Source organism: Macrobrachium nipponense, chromosome 4 (assembly GCF_015104395.2).
Source record: "Macrobrachium nipponense isolate FS-2020 chromosome 4, ASM1510439v2, whole genome shotgun sequence".
Lineage (NCBI taxonomy): Eukaryota > Metazoa > Arthropoda > Malacostraca > Decapoda > Palaemonidae > Macrobrachium > Macrobrachium nipponense.
Genome location: NC_061100.1, coordinates 34,305,967 through 34,333,138, shown reverse-complemented (window position 1 = coordinate 34,333,138; position 27,172 = coordinate 34,305,967). Strand labels below are relative to the sequence as shown.

At 37.4% G+C, this 27,172-nt stretch overlaps 1 protein-coding gene across 1 annotated transcript; it reads left to right on the top strand.

Annotated features, from left to right (window-relative positions):
• Positions 1-27,172, top strand: LOC135210850 (serine/threonine-protein phosphatase 6 regulatory ankyrin repeat subunit A-like). Its single transcript, XM_064243721.1, has 5 exons — positions 1-461; positions 7,765-7,959; positions 11,348-11,355; positions 12,980-13,171; positions 23,494-27,172. The coding sequence occupies exons 2-5, from the start codon at positions 7,778-7,780 to the stop codon at positions 24,267-24,269; spliced, it is 1,158 nt and encodes a 385-aa protein (XP_064099791.1). The 5' UTR covers positions 1-461; positions 7,765-7,777; the 3' UTR covers positions 24,270-27,172.

The window sequence follows — 27,172 nt, the reverse complement described above, 5'->3', positions numbered from 1 at the left end:
TCGCGTCAGTGTTTCCAACGTATACGGACTACTTCATTCAGACTCAGTATGCAGTTCAAGTTTGTCGTGAACGGACGTTGAGTCAGGTGTTCCTGTGGAGGAAGTACGTCGGCAACTCTGCATCATCCAGTCGAAACGCACATGCAGCTGTCCTGTTGTTCGACCTGTGATGGCTGAGAACCACGTGTTCCCGAAAATATTTAGGAGTTACACTGATTGCTAACAGCGACTATGAACTTTTACATTTGAAACTCGTGATTTGCTTCGAGTTGCTACATTGCTTAATAACTAAACGGTTGGAGGACTCCCACCTTGTCCAACTCCCGGGATTGCAGCCGAAGTGTAAACATCGAAACGAGTTGCTGAAGAAAGAAGAGAGAAGAATTAGTACCAATTCCAAGTTTCCTACAACCATTCTGGGTATCAGTTTTAAAGAAGGATTTACGCATTACCTAATAAAGGTGAGGGCAAAGAATGCTAACGAATTTAACATCATCAACAGGGGTACTGAAACTGTGGTATTAGTCTATTGCGGTTTGTGGCCTAAGCCACAGGGAGCAGATATGCTAAGGGCGACTCAGACTATTTCCAGACGAGGATTTTCAACTTAATGTGCTGTTGTTAATGCAGCGTCATCGTCTGGGCTGTCCTCGGCTTTTTGTTCTTCCTTTTGTTGTGTGTTTTTGTGAATCTCGTATGATAGGCTATTCGGAATGATGATCTTGTTACGTATTTTGATATAAATAGCCTATACGTTGGAAAATAGGTTTTCCTGGTACATTTTTAATGCCATGAATTTTTGTTCCTCTTGGTCTTTCTGGACACACTTCACATTTTGCCCGGTGCTTATGCAACCTTCCTTTTTTAATATTATAATTATTGTTGTTGTTGTGAAAGTAAGGTTAAAGAACAGGCTGATTGTAATATATATAGGACGTGAGGAATGACAGTAAGCAAGTGCGGTCATTGATTCATTGTGCAAATCATCTTGCTGATAACATTGAGAAAGTGACCATGGAGACAGATACGTTTTTCCAAGTTCATGCAGTAGTCGATATCTTGTTACTTGGCTGCATCAGATAAAGTAATTGCATCAGTTTTTTTAATATGGGGTATATATGTATATATATATATATATTATTATATATAAGATAATATATTATATATATATATATATATATATATATATATATATACTTTTCTTATATTTATTACTTTGGCTCCGTAATTCTTGAAAAGGATTTTGCAGTCAGATGAGTAACATGCCCGGTTCGGGAATATTGAATGCGTTTTATTCAGTTACACAAGATTTTAAATATTAATTGTTCATGTTTTGAAATTTCCTCTTACATCAAAGCCCAGAAAATGTTATACACCATGTGTTCACATCGTACTTCCATTCATGTGTTTTATCTTTTCTTACATTTAGCAGGGATGAGAGTTACACGAGTATCTTTAGTTTCTTATATGGGTATTCAATACATTGTAGTTCTCCGCATTACTTCAAAAAACGCGGTTCAGTGTGAATGCTTGAAGTGTCAACTTAACAATAACCGATCAGTAGCGCACATTAATCTCTCTCTCTCTCTCTCTCTCTCTCTCTCTCTCTCTCTTCTCTCTCTCTCTCATACATCACGTAAAGAATTAAATGATACAAAACACCCGCGTGTTCGTAAAGTCACTTACTTGCACATAAGAACTAGTACACATGTATATGCATACACGTCTTCCATGCATATTTATCCATGGACACTGCTGTTTTTCTTGTGTCTGTGAAGTGTGTACTGTGTGAGTGTTCAGTTTACAATCCTGTCCTCATCTTAGCCAAGACCGAAGAATACCCGTTATTTCATACTGTTAATGTAGCATGTTAGTTGGGGATGGGGAGTATTTTTTAAATTAACAATTTGGGTTTTCATTCTTAAGCACATTACGCCAAGCTAATCAACAGTCATTCGCTGTCGATTTAAATAGTTACTCTCGAGTACTTTGATCTCATAACAGTTTGAGACAGCCTCTCCCTAAACATGATCTTTGAAATTCAGTTCAGTCTGATTTCACGGTTCAGTCTATAGTTTTCTTTCCTCATACTGCTAAACTTTGGAACGTTTTTCCTGCCATATAACCTTTCCTCCTTCAAGAGGCCGGTCTCATTCTACTTGGCTATACCCCAATCGTCTTCATTTCTCGCCTTTACCGTTTTTTCAGCTTTTCCGTAAAAGAAAGAAAGAAAAAAAAAACTACTGAGATGCCTTTATCTTTCCGTTCTCTCTCAGATCTTAAAAACTACTGAGGCTAGAGGGCTGCAAATTGATATGATGATAATCCACCCACCAATCATCAAACATACCAAATTGCAGCCCTCTACAGTTTTTATATTTATTCAAGGTTAATGTTAGTCGTGATTGTGCGTCTGGCACCGCTATAGGCGCCAACAACACAGGCCATCACCGGGCCGGAGCTGAAAGTTTCATGGGTGTGGCTCATACAGCATTATACGCTGTACAGAAAATTTGATTGCGCTGAAGAAATTTATCTCTAAGGCCACCCACCAGGTGTTGTACCTATTTCTAAATATAGTAATAGTTATATAAGGTGCTATCGTTTGCCCCTTTTCCCATTACTTTTTTGCAGGGCTGGTGGACCCTTATGGGTTTGACCAGTCGATGGTTAAGCTTCGCATTCCATGGGGATCACCCATCCCCTGCTCTGACTAGATTTATTAACCTCGATTATCGGAACATAAGCTTCGTCGAGTATGTATCTTTGTCTATGGTGTTATTATTATTATTATTATTATTATTATTATTATTATTATTATTATTATTATTAACAGTTTGAAAAAGAAACCCATAAAATCACTGTGTAACCTTTTTACTTCTAAGTATTTACATTTAATTTTACTCCACACTCGAGTACTTTCAGGCCCTATCTGTGGCCCATTGTCAAGAGATGTTTGATTTAGTCGGTTTCATTTTCAATCTTCAGAAGAAAACTGAAAGAAGTTTTTGTTTAGTTCATTATTAACATTGATAGTCGTGTACATTATCAAAACCGTTATGTAAATTCTAAAAAAGAAAGCATTTGGGTTTCATTTCTTCTTTTTATTATCGTTGTGATTGTAAGATCTAGCTAAGAAGAACTGTAGGTATGTGTGAATCCATCAGTTGGCGGCCATAATAATTAATTTATCCAGTCCAAGTTCTAAATAGACCAACGTTATCGTTGCCAAGAGCATTATTGCGTAGCAGCAGCAGCAGCAGCTGTATCAGCCTCCTCGAGAAAGAGCTCTGTTGCCTTTGCCAGTGGGACGTGTTAAGCCTCTTCTCCTGAGCTGTCCTGAGACGCCCGCCCCGCACACACACGGTGACTGCAACATTCAGGTTTTGTTTTGCGCCTAGCGTTTTGCCAACCAGACAGCATTCGACTCATATAACACGTTTTCGTTTGGTCGGTTGCACGTGACTATGTTGTTGTGGTCGGTTATATGTTTGGGTGTCTTCCAATGGTTGATGAACCAATGAATTATGGTAGTTCTTTACTTGCAGATTGTTTTTGTTTAGGTTGCGTATTCATTGTATTTAAACCCACCCAAATTCAGCTTAGTTAAACTCGTTGTATAGCGATGTACTAAGTGCACATCAACAAAGAAGTTCAACCGGAGTTTCGTTTGTTTCTTGTCTGTTTCGTTTTTGCACTAAGTTTTCAAAGCGTATACAAACTTTTGGTTTGTATACGCTTTGAATTTATCTCTCGTGTCTCAATTACTTGTTGGCAGGAGACACTTTTAAAATATTTTTTCCTCATCAGTAGATCTTAAAAAATAATAATTAGTTTTCGTACACAATAGAGAATGTTTTTTTTTCCTCTCTCCGCAAATGACCCAGTAATACAAGAGTAGTAATCCTGGCTGGTAGCTCAAAGAAATTAACCTTTGCAATTTTGTTTTGAGGTTTTCGCCGGGAGCAGAATGACAATACGTACTTCTATATATACTTCATAATAATCCTCAGTCAAGGTCGAGGTAACACGAGACTATATATCAGTATATGCGTACCCACCTCTCTCTCTCTCTCTCTCTCTCTCTCTCTCTCTCTCTCTCTCTCTCTCTCTCTCTCTCTCTATCTATATATATATATATATATATATATATGTGTGTGTATATATATATATATATATATATATATATATATATATATGTATATATAATGTGTGTGTGTATGTATGTATGTAATAGCCACACTCTCCTTTTAACTAGTAGATTCCACATAAACACACAATATATATATAAATATATATATTATATATTAATATATATATATATATATATATATATAGATATATATATATATATATATATATATATGTCGTTTTCTTTGTGTCTACTGTACCTCTGCTCATATTCTATTTCTCTCATCTTACTTTCCACCTTCTCCTATCAATTGATTTATAGTGCAACTGCGAGGTTTTCCTCCAGTTACACCTTTCAAACTTTTTACTCTCAATTTCCATTTCAGCTCGTCAGTTTCGTCATGTCTGTAATTGCGCAGCACCAAATCAGCAACCTGTTTTGTATCCTGTTGACAAAATTGGTATATATATATATATATATATATATATATATATATATATATATATATATATATATGTATATAATGTCTTTTTTCGTCATGTCTGTAATTGCGCAGCACCAGATCAGCAACTGTTTTGTTTCCAGTTTCCTGTTGGGTTTATTTTGTTCGTCAAAGCGTAGCCATAATAGCGCTTGTAAGACAGTCATTATATATATATATATATATATATATATATATATATATATATATATATATATATATTATATATATATGAGCGTGTTGCGAAGATAAGTCAACGTAAATGTTTTCACGATGCTCGAATTAGTTAAGGTCCAGTTGTCATTGAAGTTGGAATGAATGTTGAAAGTTTATTTTTTCTCCCTTCTAATTCACTTTTCTCCTTTCTGTGTTCTTTAGTAATGCGAATGATTTCGTCTTCAGATATGGAAAATATGATCTGTTCTTGGTAGTTTTATAAGGTCAAGCCAATTATGAGTATCTCTTTTATAATACTTCCAAGAAAGTTAAGACTTTTTATTTTCCCGCGGAAACAGTGATGAAGAAATTGCCTGTAATAACTGCATTAGATGTGCTATTTATTCGTGTATATAGTACTTTCAAGGTTTCTCAAAAAGGCTTAAAATTGAATCATGCTTCATTTGTTAATAATATAACAATATGATACTTCCACCTTTCTTTTAACTTTTAAGTCGATGTCTTAATTGAGGAACCATATAGAGATTTTCAGGGAAAGTGTAAGTCCAAGTCAATGACCGTTACGAAGGTTAGGACGGAGTAATAAATCAACACTGTAACACCTGCATTTGTGCACACGTTTGCAGATGTTCACTTTTCGAACTCTCTTTGTTCTCGTTATGCATTTGTCTCTGCTTGTGATCGCTTCATCAGTTCTGTCTGCTTTTCGACATAGTTTAGAGTACCGTTAAACTCTGAATTCAAAATTTTCTGTATTTAAATGTAGTTTTCACCTTCATATTTTTCCCGTTTGAGATAACGATGGTTTGCGAGTGGTGAACTTAGTGCGGTATAGTAGGCCTACGTTAGTCTTCGGCCGGGATGCAGAATTAATATACCAGAATTAATGGAGTACTTTATTAATCCTGGAATATACTGTAGTGAGTCTGGCCTTCTCTACGGTACATAACGTCCTTAAAGTCAGGACTAGCCGTCTCAACCGTAAATTATGTTATCGACAGCGCTATAAGTACTCTAGAAGAGTATAAAGTTCACCAACGTTTTGAGATATATTGTCTCCTCTTCAGTGTGAGTAAATTACGTCATCTACGAGTTTCCTCTCAGACTGATTGCACTTCGATATAGAGAGAGCCTTTGTCAACATTGCTTTGGGTGTTCTTCAGGACTGGCAGCCGTTACCAGTGGATGGTAAAATGGGGGTCCCAGCAGGTCCCAGACCTTGGTGACGAAACCTTGTGCAGATGATTGCATTAGTGATGATTTTATTTGCAATAATTTAAAAATGACGGGCAGAGGCAAGGTGTGGCAGAATATAACAAAAAATTAGAGCAACCAAGCAACATATTGCAGAAATTAGGAAGAGATGTAAATACCATCATGATGATGTGTAGTAAAACTAAATGTAAATACTTAGAAGTAAACAAGTTGCAAAGTGATTTTGTGGGTTTCTTTTTCAATTTTTCAATCATAACTAATATTAAGTTTTAAAGAGATCACATTGGTAGTGGTTTCCTACAGCAGAAAATTGTCATCATAGAGTTTTTTTTCTTTCTTTTTTTTTTAGCTAAATATCACCTGTTCCTTTTTTTAAAAATTACCACTGAAGTGCTGCATGCTTTTTGATGAAGTATGATTTTCATCGTAGAAAGTTAAAGAAGTACTACATGTGTTATTACTTGAATTCTGTAAATGGGTAACCTATTATTTTATAGTGTGTGTCAGAATGTTGAAATGGTTGAGGGAAAGTGTACAATTTTTCATTAAGAAAATACAGTATTGAATTGACTTTAATCACTGGCGTTGCTGACGAACCCTTTCAAATTAAGTAAAAAAGGAGACTTGATTTCTTCAGTGACTTGAAAGCCTATAAGGATATTTATGGCAAGATCTTTACATAATATTAAGTTCGAAAGTGTTATGATTTTAAATTTAAGTGAGAAATTGTTAGAATTTTAAGAACATGCACAAAATTTTGTCATCTCTGTTGTAATTTTTCACATATATGTAGAGTGAGTGTATGTTTTTTATTTTTTTGTTTGTTTTAGTTGTTAAGATGTGTAGGGAGCCTAATTTTTGTTATAGATGTGTATCATGTTGCTTATAATTGATAGGAAGTGTCAAATAAGTTCACAAAGATTTGTAATGCAGAGCTAATTTTCGACAAATTTAGGTCTTTTTAATATTGTTACTTTAAATTTATTTCTACATGATAACATGATAACAATGGGAAACAGAATTTTTTGTAAACTCTTACCATTTTAAGGGATCGGATATAGCTGATTGTAGGAATAATGTAATTTCTCAGATGAGAAACGCCCAACAAACAATAGTCAATTGTTGTAACATAGGAATCAGTATTCCTTGATTTTCATTTTGTTTGGAAACTCACAAGTACTGTGACAGAAAATCTATCCTCTTTAAAGTAATGCTGACCTTCTGTCGATGTTTCAGGATAATAATTAGATTTAAAACAGATTTCTTTTACTGTATTTTTTTTCTTAATGAAAACGAACTATCCCCTTAATGGTAGAATTCAAGTAAGTTGAATCCTAGTGAATGGAAAAACATTATCAACCTAGATTGCAATTTTGGATGTTGATGAGCATTTGCTGCTTGATGATGATAGATTAAGCCAGCCTTATGCTGGCACGGGCTCTTGCTCTTCAGCAGCCTGTAAAACTGCTTGAGAAAAATTCTATTATAGCTGGTTCACTTAAGGTAGATTCTTGGGTGAGCCCTATGCCTACAAGACGTTGGTTTGGCAGCCTCTGATTGGCTGAAAGCCGCCTACCTCCTGGTACCAGCCAATCAGCGCCCGCCAAACAAACGCCTCGTAAACATAGGGCTCATCAAAGAATCTACCTGAAGTGAACCAGCTATAGTACTTTTAATTAATTTTATTTATTTGCTTGTAGTATTTAAAAATAGCATGTGCAAGTAATACCATTATTTTTATCATTATATTTTCTTTCAGGGGAAGATCAATCATGACTACATATGCTCGAAGGTGGGCGTTGGATTCTCAGTTGCTGGTGGCCATTCAGAATAATGACGTTTCTAGAGCCCATCAGCTCTTTCAGGCCGGTGTTGATACTGATACCAGGTTTTCCATCAATTCTCAGAAGAGGCCTGCGTTATGCATATGTGTGGGAGGGAAAAACAAATGCTTGTACGATGAATGGGGTAACGTTTCATCCTTGTGCGTAATAAATCATACTCTTCTTTCAAGTTGAAGTTATTTATAGTTCCATATATCCTTTACATGTTTGTGAATGATAGTACATTTAGCGATATCTTTAAATACAAAGCATGTTGTAAGTATACATAACAGTGCAGGTTAAGTTTGTTCATTATTGATATGAATAAACATAGTTTGTGTTTATGTCCATATGGTTTATTGTCGGTGAGCTGAATTTTTCTTTTGTTCTGATGCCTCCGTATAAGATTCATAGGTGATTTTTTGTGAGGACTGGATGCCGTTGCTGCTCCTTATTCTGTTGTGAGGATTTTGTCTGAAAACTTTGATCCTCTTCAGTTCTGAGCTTAATTTATAATACAAGTCAACTTTGATTTTTGACGAATATTGGAGACAATTTTTGTTCCTCTAATTTTCTTAGATTCATATACAGTATTGCAATCTACTGTCATTGCAAGGAGTAGGGTGATACCTTTGATTACCGTTAGACCCATCTTTTATCTTCCTTGAAGTTTTCTGATCTCATTCATATCTTTAAGTTGATAGGTAACAAATCTGGATATCCCTGCGTAAGTGCTCAAAACAGTGCTTACATTAAGAGATGTCAAGGAAAGTGTCTGTCCTTCCAGACGGGGAATGAAAACATGATTGTGCCCGGAGACAAAAATTTAAAATTTTCCCTAAACTTTTTATGTAACAGTGAGTCTTCACCTATCTGTGATCTACACAATATTTTACTCAATCACAGATTACACTATAATGGCTTCTAGGTGTTATGTAATTCATCAAGCAATAAGTAGAGGACATGGTATACTGGCAAACGTAAAGGCTTTTACTTCTGGTGATATGTTTTTGCCGTCAAGGGTTAGTTAGGTATCTACTGGTTGAATAGGAAGGTGTCCGGAAACCATTCATTCTTAAACAGCCGTACCAGTTACCACATTGTTCCTTCATTTTTGTTCACCACATTTCACATTTGTTCCTTTATCTTTAAGTTTATCACAAGGTTTTTAAGAGTTTTGTACATAATTTTTCTATAGCTTTTTATTTTGAATTGAAGACAGTCTTGATTTTCTTCAGGTTAATCTTCTTTAGATTAATATATACGTATATCTTTATTGGCGTTTCCCAGTTTTTCTTTTTTCAGTCTCACTTTATTTTTTAAGTGAAGAGCATTGAGTTGGGTAAGATAATGCCCTTTTATAGGCTAGGCCTGATAAGGAGGAGAGGAATGATGAATAATGGGGCGTAAGCCTAATGCTTATTATGAGCAGAAAGATAGCTCATGGAGAGAATTCTAAAGTGACTAGTAAAAGGAAGGAAAAAGTTTGTGAACCAAGAAGTACTGTACTAGACTTTCTGATTGCTGCATCAGAGTTAATGATGTGGGATTTAATGGAGTGATCAGTGTTTTAAGACTGCCCGACAGGAGGGACTCCCTTACCTCTGTGGTACAGTTGCTAAAATAATATCAGTGGGAAGGAGAGAAAGTAGTTCCACCTATGTTAGATGAAAAACTAAGAATTCAAAATCATATGTGAATGACGAGGAATGAGAAGTTGACTGATGATGTGTAATAGAAGTCACTGTTAAAGGGAAGGAAAAAGAGTTGTTACTTCTATCTACAACAGACATAAATAGGTTGGATAAAAGGCTACAATGATTGTATAGAGTGGACTAAGCCATTGGCTGGATGTGGCTAACAATCTTGTACAGACTTGTTGAATATATTAGAGATCAAGAGAAATGTCTAAGATTTTTCATAATTTACCAAAGATGACAAAACATTATAGTAAGAAAAGATAGAAGTTAACATTGAAATCCATAATGGTGATCCGAAAGAAGAGTTAGATTCAAGAGTGTCAAAATTGAGTTGAGTATTTGAACATTATAATGATGTCATACCTAAAGCCATAGAAATGTAATTTAATCTATATAGAGTGCCTGTCTAAAGGACTGGCTTAGCTAGTACATGTTTCCATGCAGGTTTCCAGGTTATAAGTTAACATTTTGACAAAGAAGACGGCAGAACGGGAGAAATTTTAGATCAGATGTATTTAGTAATTGTACAGTAATACAATTCAAGAGTTGCACTGACAATTTTCAAGAATGTTAGAAACTTCACTTAAGAAACTTCACAGACCTTATGGGTAAAGAATATGAGTAAAAGATAGGATTAGACAGGAAAGCATAAGAAAAACAGGAACAATAGGTCTTTTGAGAAAGTAGTTAAGCTAGAAAGGAGTCTGACTGGTTTTTCCTTAGGAGAGTAAACTATAGTTTTATTAGTACAAGGGATGAGGAAATTTGGATTTACAGAAGTTGCTTAAGGCGTGTCCACACTAGGAAACACTGTTTGCAAACACTTTACCGCATATTTGTTTCCCATCCATTTAGTGTCTCTGTGTATATATTATATATACACATGTATAATGTATGTATATGTTTACATATACGTATATATACATGATTATGTGTATATATATATATATATATATATATATATACACATGTACACTATAGTGTTAGTTTATGTATGTATGTCTATTATGAATATACATATGTATCTATTTTCAATTCTGCCAGAAGCAAGTCAGCATGACATGCTCCTTTTTCTAAAAACTTCCTTATTATCCATCTCTTTTCCTTCTCATATCCCTCCTGGAGTCCATTAAAATATCCAAGTAGAATACAGAGGCTACTGCACTGACAAGCATCCTGACGACAACTACTGAGGTATGGACAGGAAACATTGTTTGTAAACAGTTTGGAAAATGTTTGCAAACATTGTAATGTTTCCTAGTGTGGACAGGCCTTTAGAGCTTTTTTGGCAAAGGACCATAAATTATTTTAGTTGGAGACACAATTAAGATATGGTCACTTTTTGTTTGGGAATTCAGTTCCAAATTTTAAGTAGACTTAAAGGATGCATCAGTTTCCGGTAAGTTTAAAAGGGACTTGTAGGGACTGAATAACTGGAGTTAAGGGTCAGTCAAACCAAGGGGTAAATGGAGAGAAAGCTGTAACAGAGGTTACAAATGCATAAAAAACTGAGGAAGTGACCACCAGGCCACCTGGTACTTCCGGAGTTAGGGTTAAGATGAAGGTAGGATTATCAGAATTCAGTGATTACAAGACCCAAAGGAGAAATATCTTATAGAAGTTTGAAGGATTAGGGGCCAAAAGAAAGATTAAAATGTTCCAATAGTAGAAGAGTAGATGGCTCCATTAACTCGTACATTAGTGTAGGAAGCCACCTGGTACCTTTAGAAATCCAGTGCCTCTTACACCTTTGGTTCATAGACAAATGCTCTTTGAGGCCAAATGATGGCTATGCAGCTTATAATCCCATCTGTACCAGTACCATGGGTTTTTTTAAGTCCATCCACTTCTTTCCTAAGGGGGACTACCAGCATCTTATTCTGTGACATTATACTCATTGTTGTCATAATTTTGGCCAACGTGCTGTGCTGTATAAGCATTGGTGTTGTGTGCTCCACTTTCATTACTTTCATGTGGTATGTGTACTCTATTTATGTGTACCAAAATCCGTTATCTTAAGATCAGTCCTGTTGGCAAACAGCTTGGCTTGGAGCCTAAATGTTTAGCTATTCCTCCACATTGATGCCACACTTGGTTGGGCCCTTTCTCTTACTTGTTCTGATCACAATTACTTAGTTGTTATGATCGCAATTACCATTTAGTTAAGTAGGAATGGACCAAGAAGCCCTGATCACAGCACTCTCATCACCTCTTCTTCCCCCATACAGTGCTATTCAAAGTAGGTAATACAGTATATGTGTTTGTTTAAGAACACCTGAAAACTGGTAAACAACACTAGTGCTTTGTAGCCCCAGTCTTTTCGAGTAGGCTGCTTCTGTGAGACCAGGAATACTCCAAACCTTAATGACTGTGTAACTTACAGATAAGGTTGCCAGATTTAAGCTGATGCCACATAGACTTTTCCTCTATTAGAACATTTGTGCAATAAAGAATCTGAATCTGAACCAAAATATGTGTAAACCTAAGGTTTTTTTTGCAAAATATTTTTCTTTTTCTAAACATGATTGGTAACCTAGTTTCTTTTACTAAGATTTGCTTAGATTTTTGTAACTAATTTGGATCATGGGTATGGTTTATTTTGTTATAGTCCACCAGGTTTTCTTTATGTAACTCTACCACTTTTTCAGCTCATGGCATATGATGTCATCAGAACCTCAAATGGTTAAGAAATTGTTTGCCTTGTCTCCTCAATTGTTTATCAGATTGTTATGCAATTAATTTTTTTTTGTATTGTATTGGATATTGTGAGATCCTTTATTGATACTCACTACCCTTCAGATATCGTATTTTCCTCTTGTTCCTGTTGCAGTTAATTTTATATTTCTGTGTTCATTTGCCATAGGGGTTGATTTACTTTTAATTTATAATAGTGTATAGAAATAACATATAGGGAGTCTTGCAAGATTTATGTTTTCATTAATCCTCCAGTTGGGGGAATGACGAAATGCGTATTTGTAGTATTACAGTCTGTCAATATAAGGGAGCTCACAATGTGCAATTGTGAGGTATTTTTCCTTACTTAGTGTATGTTACTGTGATGCAGTCTGCAAAATTTTCAGAGGTCACCAAGATCTCTGTTGGTGGCACAAGTAGACAATTATACATCATAAATCCATTTGTAAAAAATGAATTTGTTTTTAAAATAGACGTAATTATTTTTACAACATAAAAAGGTTAAGCCATAAATATTATACCTTTCTTTGACCATTTTGTTTTAATGGAAGGGATCCTTTGAAGTTTCATTCCCAGTCATTAGCTTAGAGTATTTCTTTTCAATAAATCATTTTGTATACTATTAACAAAAAGTGGTGTGTAGTTATTATATTGTGTGTTTATAGTGAAACTACTCATCTTTGGCAGTCTTTGATGACTGATCAGCATTTTATACCTCATCATTAGATGTTAAAGTAAAATTTCTAATGTTTTACAGTTAAACTGTTAGTTGAGAGAGGAGTCAGCATTAATCAGGGAGACTCAGATGGGGTGACCCCATTACACATTGCCTGCAGTCATAGTTATCCAGATTTAGCTGCTCTTCTGTTGAGGGCACGAGCTAATGTCAATGCACGTACCAACCAAGGACACACACCCCTTCACTTGGCAGCTATGAGAGGCAATTCTGGTAAGTGTAATTATACATACAATTAGTAGAGTTCCTTTACCAAATAAAATAAGGTTTTAGTTATGCGTGCCATTAAATACTGTAAATACATGTGCCACTAACATCTGTTGGTGTAAATTTTTACTTATAATTATTAATGTTTAGGCTTTATAATATTTATATAACTTTTTTTATGCTTGTTATGATTAAGATAAATCTGTTTACTGCACACTAGTTCACTATCAGTTTCTTTGGTAGTTTCTATGATTATTTTCAGTGTAACACTCTTAAAGAACAGCTATGTGGGTATTGAAAGGAATAAGTCGTATGATATAAAAAACAAACCATTACAAATTTTGCAAGTTCAGGAGGTTAGACCAAATCTTGAATTCAGGGACTTCATTTAGTGAGTGAAGGAGCCACACAAGGAATGCAGATATTCTCACACATTGATTTTGATTTTTCATTATTTTCCTGGTATGTATTCATTAATTTCAAACCTGCCTTCTCATATCATATCGACATACCCGCATTGTCCATTGTCCATGATCAAGGTTAGCTTGTTATTCACACAGGTCTGACCTGTTGAAGGATGCTGATCCTTTCCATCACATGCTGTACTCTTTAGTGTAAATTGAAGCAGCTCGCTACAGTATTTGTTGTTAAATCAAAGCCAAGGTTTAAATACAAATATATTCACATTCTTTTCAAGTTTAACAGTAGTGATGAGGTAGTTGTTTAGCATAGGTGTGACCAAAGTTGTGGTTACTTACATTCATGTTTTCTTCTCTTTAACAGTGGGCAGTATTGATAGTATGTCTGAATGTTGCACTTGACTGTGAGTTTGACTGTCAGCAGTTGATGCCATAGTCATATGTGCTTCTCTTACATCTCCATAACTCTTGTGACTAGGGCATAAGTTCGTTAAGTCATCATAAAGTTCAACACCAAGTAGATCTCTCAACACATGGTGACATAAAACTTTATTGAATCAGGCCAGGATCTTCCCATCAGTCACTATCTAATACCATGGTTGGCATCAGCATTCAGGTCTTTATTGTACCTGCAACTTTGTGAGTTAACTTCTTTTCTTAAATGCTCCTTTTTGGGTTCTCCATTCAAAGCTGATTCCAAGAGGCATAGGCAAGTTTTGTCCAAGGTTGTTTGTGTTGGACAGCATCATTAGTAACCTGTGTTGAACATGCCATTAAAGAATTTTCATTGGACATGTATGGGAGCAATTTAGAATAAGCAGTTAAACAGTGTTCTATCGTTCAACACGGGTCCATGTAACTAAACTATCATAGACAGCTTCACATGTTTTGGGGTTCTTTTAACAAGTAAAATATTAATATCTACAAGCATTATAAGAGTATCTGACAGTCACATCAGAATAGTGTTTGTAGCCTATCTTCAACAACAGACAAGACTATACGGTAAAGGAAGTTTCGTACATGGTCTCTCATCTGCATCTGTGCACTTCAATTTTCCATTCTATATTCTTCATTTTCAATTCTTGATTCTCACATCTATCTTCTCATTTTTCATTCATAGAGACATAATTTATAGGTTCAGTGGTAGTGACAAAGCAGGTAGCATATTATTTCAGTGTGTTCAAGTTGCAGACAAATGGTTGCTGGAAAATTTTTAACTTCTAGGTTAAAATATGTGGTTATGGAATACTCAGATCAGTCAATCCCTACAGAGGTAGGAGTAAGATGTTATGGAAAATGACAAGTATTTTGGCAATGTCTTGAAGATCAGCCATCAATTTTAAATTCATAGGTGTGAATATTGTTACAATCATTCATGCTCTATTAAATTTGAGTGATAGGTCATTCTTGTAGCTCTCTTATGGTATTCTGGCAGTAAGTCTAAAGGACAATGTTTAACACCGCAAGCCTAATATAAAATTTACCTTTAATAACCACAAAGACTTGATAAACTTCCTGCTGACTTTGTCATTCATACTGAGTCAAGTCAGTCAGCAAGAAAAATTTATCTTCAAGAGTAAGAGAGTCCCACATAACATCTTTGTCAATCATTTTTAAACCAGTTCTTTATATGTACTAGTGTGCGAATGTGCCCAGCATTTTAAAAACAATTGCATTTCTCAGAGAGAGGAAATATTGCTCTCTAAGATGTCCTTGCATCCTTCCACAATGATTGACTTCATTGCATGTCCAGTATATATGCAATCCATGGCAAAATGCAGTGCCTAGTGAATGAGAGAGAAAGCTGGAGTTATGTCCAGAGCCATATCAGTTATGAAGGTTATGTCTCGCAAATAAGACAGGCTTTTTTCTGTAAAAAGGTCTAGGAATGAAATACTATTTTTTCCATAAAAAGGTTAGGAAAATTCCCGGGGCATTTGTATGGGCTATGAGCAACTGGTGTATGTGATGATTAACACAACCCGTCACAGATGTAAACACTACTGTGGTCTCCAATAAGAAAGTTTGACTTGTTAGATATAGGAGTCATGCAGAAAATGTCACTTCGCAATTTTTAATTTTCTGTTTCCCATGAAATAGGTAATAGTAGTATAAGAAGTAATGGTAATAATCAAATAAAAAATTAAAATAAAAAATAAAAGATTCAGTACAAAATAAAAAATAAAACTGAATATGATGTTTTTTCTCAGGAGGAAAACATTTTACAATTTTTTCCCGTTTGTTAGTAAGTACTGTTCTTTACAGTTATCCAAAAGTAACAATACATACCACCTGTCTTTTGTTCATACAGATATCTAAGCAACTAGCATCAGCCGTTTTAATCAGGTCATGGTGATTCTACTGAATGTTGTGTTTGCTTTATTTTTATCCAAGCTGACAGTACTTACCAGTTATACACAAATAAAATGTACATATTTAAGCAGTTAAATTTTTCATATACCTTACCTCATAAATAACAGTAAAACTGTAATATGTATCACAATGAGATGATAAGCCAGGCTTATTTTATTCACCAGATTAGCCAAAGGCCTTTACTAATAGCTTAGAAACATATTTTGTGAGGTGCAGACCTTGACTTGCTTAAAAATACAAATTTTACTCTTTTGTCTCCTCTACAGTTATATTTGAATACATACAGACGGTAATAATCTTCAAAATAACTTATATTGGAAGGTACTTCACTGTGAAGATTAGGGATATGAAGGGTCTCTACGTATTTTTTCAAGAATGTGCTCCCCCAAATTGTGGTGCATCATGTATGTTAGCAATGTGTTAAATATCACTAAAGAGCCTTTAAATTAAGAAGTTGGTCTGACCTGCCAATAGCAACCAGCATTTATGAAGCAATATAGTATATTGCAGCTGCTAAAAGTAATTTAGAAATAAATTTGTGTTTAAAGATTAGAGAAGATTAAATACAGTATTTTCTTCGAAGACAAAATCTGTGGTACTTCAGACCTCCAGTAATCTTGCTGTTACAATTTTGTACATGGAACTTACCCAGCAGATATATACTTAGCTATAGACTCCGTCGTCCCACGACAGAAATTCGAATTTCGCGGCACACGCTGCAGGTAGGTCAGGTGATCTACCGCCCCTGCCGCTGGGTGGCAGGAATAGGAACGATTAACCGTTCTAGAACCAGATTTTTTTTTCTCTGTCGCGGTAGTCGTCAACATACGTTGTTGCTACCTCTGACTTGATTTTCGTTTTTTTCATCGCCATCGACCTTCTGGGCTGTCTTTTGCAGGGAAGTACTGGGTCTTTGGTTTGGCATACGCTTTTATTAACTTTTTAATTTTAATGAATTTGGCTTCGAAATTTCGAAGAATATATTACGTGAAACTACCGAATGTTTTCGGTAGACACTTATATTTTGCAATAAGGGAAATATTGATATTTTTTTTTTTTTTTTGTTTTTTTTTTTCACTAATACGTGTATATGTTAGAACTTGATGAAGGAAATATAAGATCTAACTTCCTACTTTAGGAAGTCAGAAAGCATATAACTAGATACGCTTCCTTTGAAGCTTTAAGAGCTCTCGTACTAACGAGCAGTTAGAGTATTGACATTCTAGTAGTTGTTGCATCCTCATCACCTTCTTACTCCACAGAATCTACAAATTCATATGTGCAAATTTGAAGATAAATGGATGGAGCTCAAAAGGCGAGCTCTAAAAAGGTAAGAAGTGAATATAGTGTTTTCCCAGTGCAGTGGAGGGTGCGTCTGATCGGCTCCGTAGCGCTTCCAGGCCTAGACCTCTTCCAAACTCCCAGACCAGTGGAGGAGGAAAGTCGACAGCCGCAGGAAGGTTAGGGAGAACCCCCACGGTCAGGCGTCCCCTCCGGCAGGTTCTGTAGAACGTCCCAGACTGCCAAGGATAGCCATTGATAAGGCATCCTTAAAAAAGTGCGTCTCTTCATCTACATCCGAAACGACGAAAAGAATGTATGTTTGGAGTGATCTAGCGCGTTCTGAAAACTAAGAGAACACTGAGCAAGAGACAGCCGCTGCCATGAAGCCGCGTTCCAGCAAGCTAGCGTGAGGTACGTTCCTATAGCCAGCAGCGAGGCGCGTTCCAGCTAACAGACTAGCGCGAGCCGCGTTCCTACAACCAAACGCGAGCCGCGTTCTAGAAAATTTTTCTTGGCGCAAGGCGCCTTCAAAGAGACGAAGCGACCAGCCTGGCGCAAATTGCGCCAGAAAAACAGACGGCTAGAGCAAGGAGCCTTCCACAGTAGAGTGGCAATCAGAACGATCCTTCCATTGAACGTTTCCGGGCAAGAGGCTCTTTCTAAAAGGGGTCTAGTAGGCGCGCTCGGACTGTCAGGGCGCCACGGGACCTTCCACGCAAGCGGAACGTTCCAGGAGCGAGTCTCCTTTCTAGCGCGCGGAACATTCCAGGCGCGCGCGGGAACATTCCAGGGCTAGTAGGTGCAAGGATCCAGGCGCCAGAATATCCTTTCTCTATCTGCCTCGGCAGGGAAAGAAGGTAGTAGAGTATACTGCTGTATGAGAATACGATACGGCAAATCATAAGCACATACGTAGTTACTTCTTTGCTGAGCAACTCAATTACCAGTATCCTTCCAGGAATTTCCTAGGAAGGACTACGCTTAAAGGGATTGTTAAGACAACACCTACTTAGCTTCTAGATTTATCGAAGTCTTGTTTCGCTTAGATATGCATTATAAGAACTTCCTGAAGTTCGATAATAATGTTATAAGATTCCTTTCTTTATTAAATGGAGTAGCTGGCAAACTCTGGAAGAGTAAGGCCAGTCGGCTAACGAGACTGCTATCGCTTAAGCACAACGCAGTATCATGTAGGTGTCGGTCATGAGTGGGCGGTAACATATGTCTCTCCTGCGGGATGGAATGAATAACCGTGTCTCTCTCCCCTACAATCGTGGTTTTAGCCTCGGATTGAGGGGATAGTTAAGCAAACATAAATAAAATATTGTCTGCCTTTTGCTAAGAAGCTTTCAATAAGAAAGATATTACATTTCAATGCTGTTTACCGTAGGTAACATTTTTAAAGGATTCTAACGCAGCGAAAACTCTATATTGTATAATGCTCTCATGCTTACGAAAGCATGGCTTATTAGAGTACATGCTTAGTGAGAAGATGAATGTAGTAGAGAATTCACTTTTAAGACTACGGTATGGTCAAGTCTTATGCACATACCGAGGTTAACTACAGAATTCCTAGTATCCTTACAAAGGTTTCCTAGATTAATGCTGTTTACCACAATGTGAGAGTATTATAAAGGATTCTAATACGGCAGCGCGCGATATATATAATTCTCTCATCCTTTCGAGAAACGCACACAACCTTTTTAAATCGGATATTGCTCAAGAGAAGTTGGGTGAGTCGGATGGGAAACATTCTCTTAGTGGCAGAAGTTGTTTCCCTGAATGGACTATACTACGTATATAAAAAGTTTTTTCCCACTAAGAACGGAATTAACATGTGAAGGATGTCGGGTACCATAAAGGCATAGATGTTATGGCACATAACCTAAAAGAACTAGAAGGAAGCGCCAGCCTGGCGCAAATTGTCCAGAAAGCACATCCAAGATATTTTCTCGTTTTAGCGAGTTTATTAACCTAAGAGTCCAGTAGCCTCTCGGACAGCAGGCTCGGTAATGGCAAGATTCGTTCCTGATTTCGTTACCCATTTAATCGAAAAGGGTCGCTTACAAGGAATGATGAAATGATTTATTTTAATCACTTAGGCCAATTCCACGACTCTCTCATATCGCAAAGAGCATCGAGAATCTCTTTTTTCGCCCCGGTTCGCGTTAACAAAAGAGAACCTATTTGGGAACAGACACGGAACGTATCGATCCTTAAGAGGTTCGATGCAAGATTTTGCATGTGTCCGTGAGAACCTTCTCGATCGAAGATAATAACTGTTAACATATGTCTAACATTTATTGAAAAGAGTTGTGAGAACCTGCGGAAAGTCTTCTCATAGATCTCTTTGTAAGTAGAAGACGAAACAGGCTTCCTTTAGGACTGCTTCTTTTTCCTCGAACCAAGAGAGGTAGCAATATAAGACATCTTTAAATTTAAAGAAGGGAATAAACTTTAGCCGTTTTTTCCCTAGTTATAAATTCTTAACAGATATTAAGATAATTGGGCGTCAAAAGGAAGAGAGGATGTATGCCTCATTTTGGCCTTAGAGAGGTTGGATTCACAGAAGTCACGTTCTTCTCACAGCATGTTTCGTAAGGCTTTTCCAAGAGTATCTCATATTCTATCGAATCTATTATAAATAGACCTATAAAACCTCTCCACTTCTGAGTCTGTCGCGTGCAGACTGACCAGAGTGGACATGAATGAGAGGTTTTTTCAAGGTAAATGACAATAGTCATGGCTAAGACATAGAATTGCTGCAGATCGTGCTAGATGGAATGAGGAAACTGTCCTCTTCCGATACCTCTGTGAACCACATAGCGAGGTTTTTTCTTCACTTTCAGAGGGAAGAATCACCTATGTATATATCTGCTATCAAAGAACGCAGTAAAAGGCCATACTCTGTCTCTACAAAGGGAATTAGAGATAACAGAGGATTAAAGATCTTCGGGATCTTATACGATACCGCAATACGACAAGAGTAGGATATCATGTACTTCGAATGGGATTTTTTTTTTTGTGGCCACAGATTCCGTGTTCCGACAAAATGGAACTGCTCCTCATCTAACTTCTTTGAGGAAGTTTATGAAGGAATTCTTTGTTTCTCTTAACCCTAAACGACCAAGAAGACAAGTGAATTTTTTGTGCATTGGAATCTCGCATCAGATTCAATGGAGACTCGGGCAATGGGTTCTTGCCAGCATAGTAATGTCTGGCAAAAGAAATAAATCCCTCTATTTCCTGACGCAACGCTTCAGAGAGAAGTTTAGTTGCCCAGGCAGGGTACTTACATTTTCATCTACAGAAGAAGAGATGGTTTAAACGTTTGCCTACAGAGTCTTCGGGGTGCGATGAGGGCTCAAAATGCTTCCCAGAAGGTATTCAGAAGGATACAAAAGAGCTAGAAATCAGGGTTCCGCCCAATTTCAGCTCAGAGTCTCCTTCGACTTCCAGACTCCTTCCTTCCTTCGGGCAAGGATAGGGAAGATTCCGCAACGAGGAACCTCATCAACATGTAAGAAGAGATCTCGTTAGCGAAAAGAAGTGTTCACGAAGGATCCTCCTCGGAGGAAGACTCTTCTCTCTCGTGTTGTTAGATATCCTGTCGTCTACTGGGTGTAGCTGACTAAAATCACCTCCCCTTGCCAGGGGCCAAAAGCTCAAAGGGGAAGAATTTCTTCCACCCTTCTCCAGTCTCCTGATAAACTATGTGGTTGTTCAGGACTCTCGGACAAGGTAGCGCCAGCCAAGCGCCAAATGCCAATACAGGCGAAAAACGCCAGAGGCGGACAGTTCCAAGGAACTCTGTCATGGTCGGATACTGAGAAGGAGCGGGCCTCCAACCTGGCGCAAATGCGCCAGAGGCGAACAAATCGACAGATATAAGAGTGTCCGATGTGGACATCGTCAGAACAGCCTAGAGACTCTTCCAAGCTCGAAGCTCCAGCAAGTGTGGAGGAGCCAAGCCTGGCGCTAGGAGCCAGCCAGGCTCTAGGAGCCAGCCAGGCTCTAGGAGCCAGCCATGCTCTAGGAGCCAACCAGGCTCTAGGAGCCAGCCAGGCCTCTAGGAGCCAGCCAGGCTCTAGGAGCCAGCCAGGCTCTAGGAGCCAGCCAGGCTCTAGGAGCCAGCAGGCTCTAGGAGCCAACCAGGCTCTAGGAGCCAGCCAGGCTCTAGGAGCCAGCCAGGCTCTAGGAGCCAGCCAGGCTCTAGGAGCCAGCCAGGCTCTAGGAGCCAGCCAGGCTCTAGGAGCCAGGCAGGCTCTAGGAGCCAGCCAGGCTCTAGGAGCCAGCCAGGCTCTAGGAGCCAGCCAGGCTCTAGAAGCCAGCCAGGCGCCATCCAGGTGTCCAGGCTCCTTCAAGGCTAGGCTCCAGTCGGGAGGATTGAGGATCCATCCAGACGCAAGGCTCCTTCCAGTAAAGAGAAACCTAAAGCTCTGTCATGTAAGAGGGCTAGTCCCCATTGATATGATACAGGTAAGGCTCTGCCATGTAAGTGGGTCAGCCCCCATTGGCACGATCCGAGAAGGCTCTGTCGTGTAAGCGGGCTAGCCCCCATTGACATGATCCAGAAGGGTTTGTCAGTCATAGGTCCCTACCTCGCTGAAACTCTTGAGGCATGCAGACTCATAGACAGTAATCATGAAGTCTTCTGCCAGGCTCCAGGTGCCTTCCAGGCGCAAGGCACCAGCCAGAGAAGGCTCCAGCCAGGCGAGGCGTAGCAGGAAGGAGCCAATCAGGCCACCGCCAGGCGCGAGGCGCCTGCCAGGCGCAAGGCGCAATCAGGCGCGAGGCACACCGGCTCTAGGCGCCATTCAGCCGCAGGGCTCCAGCCAGGCGCGAGGCGCTAGACAGGCGCCTAGGCGCCTGCCAAGCGCTCTAGCCAGGCTCCAGGCTTCACCCAGAAGAGGAGATCTATATCCAAAGAAACGCCCAGCCCCTGGCCTTCTTTGAGACATTGTGATCTCCTAAGCACTTGATAAGTGCATTGATGATTCCTTCAAACAGCTGAGAATTAAAAGCGCATGAAGTGCGAGCTTTTCCGAATTCTTGTTCTTTCCCTAACAATATGTCATAAGGACATATTAGCTGTCACATACGGGAGATGCAACTCTGTGTGACTTCCCATTATCCGAAGGATGTCAAGATAACCTTCGAGGGATCCTTCTCTCTTGGTTGATACGTGTCTGCGATACATTGCTGGGATAGGGAGCAGATACTGATCCTTAACTAGTGAGTTAAATTTTATTTAACGTCGTGTTTTTTTTTCTTTTGGGGTTGTTTGAAAGGAGTTTGTAGATAACTCTTTTCAACTTAAGCACTAACCCTCGTGTTAGGATCAGGTGATCGGATCGGTGTTGTTGCTCCTTAATTATGCCACTAGGCATAGGCATATTGTCATGTAAGAGGCTCTGTCGAGTAAATGGATAAGACCCCATCGACAGACCCACAAGAACTCTTAGCCATAGGTCACATCCTCGCTGAGGCTCTTGAGGCGAAGCAGATTCCTAGGCATTAGCCTTGGAGGCTTCCGCCTGATCAAGTAGGAACCAAGGTTTTATTTATTTGTTTACCTACAACGTATGTGTTTACCTGTCTATTCAGTAAATAGTTTGTCTCTTTCCACCACCAAGGGTGTCAATCAGCTAAGTATATATCTGCTGGGTAAGTTCCATGTACAAAAAATGATATTGTTAAGATACAATAAAGTTTTGTACATACTTACCTGGCAGATATATACGATTGATGGCCCACCCAACCTCCCCTCAGGAGACAGGTGGAAGAGAAAATCTGGTTCTAGAACGGTAATCGTTCCTCTATTCCTGCCACCCAGCGGCAGGGGCGGTAGATCACCTGACCTACCTGCAGCGTGTGCCGCGAAATTCGAATTTCTGTCGGGGACGACGGAGTCTATAGCTAAGTATATATCTGCCAGGTAAGTATGTACAAAACTTTATTGTATCTTAACAATATCATGTTACTGGAACATATACTTGTGCTGTATTTCAGTACCTTCAAGACTTCTTATTTGGTATATTGAAGTTATGGATAAGTCATGATCACTGATATGAGGGCTTATTTGCCTTTACAGATTTGATTGTTATTCATATTCTAAGTGCAAGTTACTAGGTTTTGACTACTCTTTTGAAATTGTGAAGCCTTGTGAATGGAACAGACATGATCACTTTTTTTCTTTTTTATGTAGTTTACAGTAACTTTGTATAGTATTTTTTTGAATTCCCTTTGCAGATTTGGTAGAACTTCTGCTGTCTTATAGAGCAAATGTTGATGTTGCTGATGCTGATGGATGCACGGCCCTTCATCATGCAGCAGGCTCAAATAACCCTGACGTCGTGACAATTCTTGCTGCTGCTTCTGCGGATCTAACTGTCATTGACAGTAGAGGAAATTCTCCTTTGCATTATGCTGCAATTGGAAGTGGCATAACACCTGATGTGATACGAATAATAACCGAGGCTGATACATCTGCAGTTGGGTTAGCCAACAGGAACATGGAAACCCCTCTTCACATCGTAATACGAAGTGCAAGACATGATGCTGAAAGAGTTCTTGAAGTAATGTTAGAGTCTGCAACAAAAGAAGCATTAAATTCTCAGGGGCCATTAGGACATACTCCATTACACCTTGCGGTTCTTGAACATCGCATCAGTCTTCTCCGCGTCCTTCTAACTGCTGGTGCTGACACTGAAACAGAAGATGACCTTGGGCACACTCCTTTGGTCTCTGCTGCCAGAGATGGAATTTGGGGTGCTATTGCTCTGTTGTTAGCTGCTGGGGCTCGTACCCGCCGGTTAATTCAGGGAGGTGATATAGAAAGTGAAATACAGGATTTAGGTATCAGAGCACTTCTTCAGGAAGGCACACGCCAGCCACCTCGACTATCGAGTGTCTGCCGTAGAGCTTTAACTGGCTACTTAGGCCCAAACTCTTTCAAAGCCTTGTCTAAGGCAGCCTTACCTCCAGTATGGCATGAATTTCTAACCTTTCAGACTGTGAATCTATGATTTTTAAGTCTCACTGCTACTTAGTCTATAGTCACAAATGTGTGTACAGTTCTAGAAAATAGGAACTTGAGAAATTTTAGAATGATCTGTTATTTTGTGTGGAAGTTGCATTAAGATTCTAAGTTTATTACTTGAATCAGTAGATTTATAAGATGACATATACCAGATTCATATGTTTTATTTGTTGTGTAAACAGCATTTGTCTTGAAAAGGTAATTTTTATTATTGTGTTGGTATGTATTGTGAAAATATTTGTGGCGTTACATCCATGAAGAACCTTGGAACATACTGTTGGTTGTCAGTACTATTGAACTGGGTGACTTTGACTCTTAAGTTATTGAGATTATTTATTATTTAGAGATAAACCATTAATGGGATTTTGATCTTGACTGTATTTTGTGTTATAACTCTTATCAAGAGAACCATCATAAAAATGTTAAACTCATTTTAGAGGCATTCTTCCTCATTACATTTGTATACATCCAGTATGAGTGTGGCTGTTGCATTTGTAATCAGTGTAGTTATTGATATTGATTTTATTGTTATTGTTTAAATTAGACTAAACCATTTATCCCACTACTGCAATGGTTATTGTCAGTATAAAGCAATCACCAATCAGAAGTGCTGTAAACTAAGTTTTGACTTGATGTCATCTCATGTACTGTACATAAAGAACCAGTGTTTAATATTTGTAATACAAACCTCACTTTAGAGCACATCTTTGGTAATTGTGCCAATACATATTCAAGCTTACTTTTATTTTAATGTCTCATAGTATAAGCACTGAGCAATATGTGATACAAACCTTGCTATAGACCCCATACTGTGTGAGTATTTTTACTATTCAAGTTCTCAAATCTTTTACGTAAAAATTAAACATTCAGTTGTATTATATCTTATCTAAATCTTTTCTATGGATGCCATTATTAGGTTGCTGAAATGTAAAGACTTGATTAGAAAATTATATTGTAATAAATCTCATCCTTCCAGTCAGACCCATAAGACATTGTTTTCAGAACTATGTTCTGGTGAAATTAATCAATCATGACAATCTAGCATTGTTATTGTATTACTGTCATTATTGTTGTTACTATACAGAATTTATTGGAATTGATGTTATTATTACTTTGGTTAAATTTGTTCATATTTGAGGTTACAATATATCCACATGTTCACAGAGATTTGGCTGTACAGTCAGCTTGCTATCTCAGTCAGATATAGTTGAGAAATGAGGCACAAAGTAAAGTAGGGGTAATTACAGCTGTTATTGATATGCGTGTGCTTATGAAAATTGCTTATCAATTATTAAAATTCATGTAATGAATGAACATCAAACCATTTGTGGAGAATGGATTAATTGACACTTATGCTGGCAGTAGTATATGCCTTGTCCATTTTCCAAATTCTTGCAACGTTTACCAATATGTACAACGTTGATTCAATATTTACAGGAAATATTCACTGTAATTGGGTGAAATGTCAGCCCCTTAATTCTGCTCCTAAATTTATGGAATGTTGTCAAGATGTAGTGGAGTCTATCATTCTAAGGTGCTGTGATTTCAGTGAGCCCCTTTTAATTTTAGTTGTATCTTATTGTGCAATAAAAGTTTTAAAAAGTTAATTATTAACGATTCAGTAATTTATAGGTCTGTTTTATTTTAAAGTCAGCCACTCCTATTAAAATTGAATCCTGAACTGTGGTCTGACTAAACATTTTGACATTAAATTTATTAATCACATAGTATTTTCTATAAGGCTAAATTATTTATTTACAGAAATTTAAATATAGGGCTGTGGAGTTCGATTAAACCATGCAATAACGACTGATAATCCTGTTCATTACTTTATTTAGAAGTATGTTGACATTTTAAAAAGGAGCTGTAACCAAGATAAATTTGAATATTTCTGTTACTTGTGTTATAATGTGATTTGTAAATTGTGGATAAATCTACATTAATTTAATGTAGATATGTGGCAAAGTTTGTTGACATTGTTGACAGTCAAGTTTGAAGTTCATGCCTTTGACTGTAGCTACATAAGCAGTTACATTGTCCTTACAGAATCCATGTTTAAGAAAGTTTTGTAGAAATAATTACTACATGTGTAAGAGATTACTTGGGAATTTTATAAATAGACTCTTTAATTACGTCTAATGTAATTCATGTGTTGGGCATTCTTGGTTAATTAACATATGCAGAAATTTAGTTTCATCTACATGTGCTTACAGGTATTAAACAGAAATTGGTAAAAATATTTAAGTCAGGATTTTATTTATTTTTTTTTTTTTTTTTTGTCTGCAGTTATTGCTATTGTCATTGTTGAGAAATTGCCAGTATCAGTGAAAATTATTTAAACGATAAGCCAGTCATCAATGAGACTGGTTTTCTTATAACAGTAGCTGTTGTTTTTCATTATTCTTTAGAGGGAGATAAAAAAATTTATGGTAAACATTAAGTCAGCATTTTACATTAGTGTTTTCCTTATTTACATATTTTAAGATTATTTTTTTGAATGTTTTTAATTTTATCAAGAAAAATTTAATATTCTATCAAATTATATTTTTGCAGTTCTTAGTAAGTTTTATGCAAGCAGAAAAAAAGTGACAGTGATATAATCCCAGAGTGATTTGAGAGGTTCGGATTGAATATTTTATTGACAATTTTTGGCAGAAGCTCTCAAATTGGAGGGAAGTAAGCATACAGCAGAATATAGAAGTAAGTTATAATTATCATATTTTGATGTAATTGTTGTTGAATTTTTCATGAATCTCACCTTGAGATTATTAAATACTGTATACTTTATTTTCTTATTTATTGAATATAGTACCTATTATGCACGATACCTCATACTTTGTATATCATTTACAATTATTTATTAAGTTTAAATTAATAAATCACATTTTG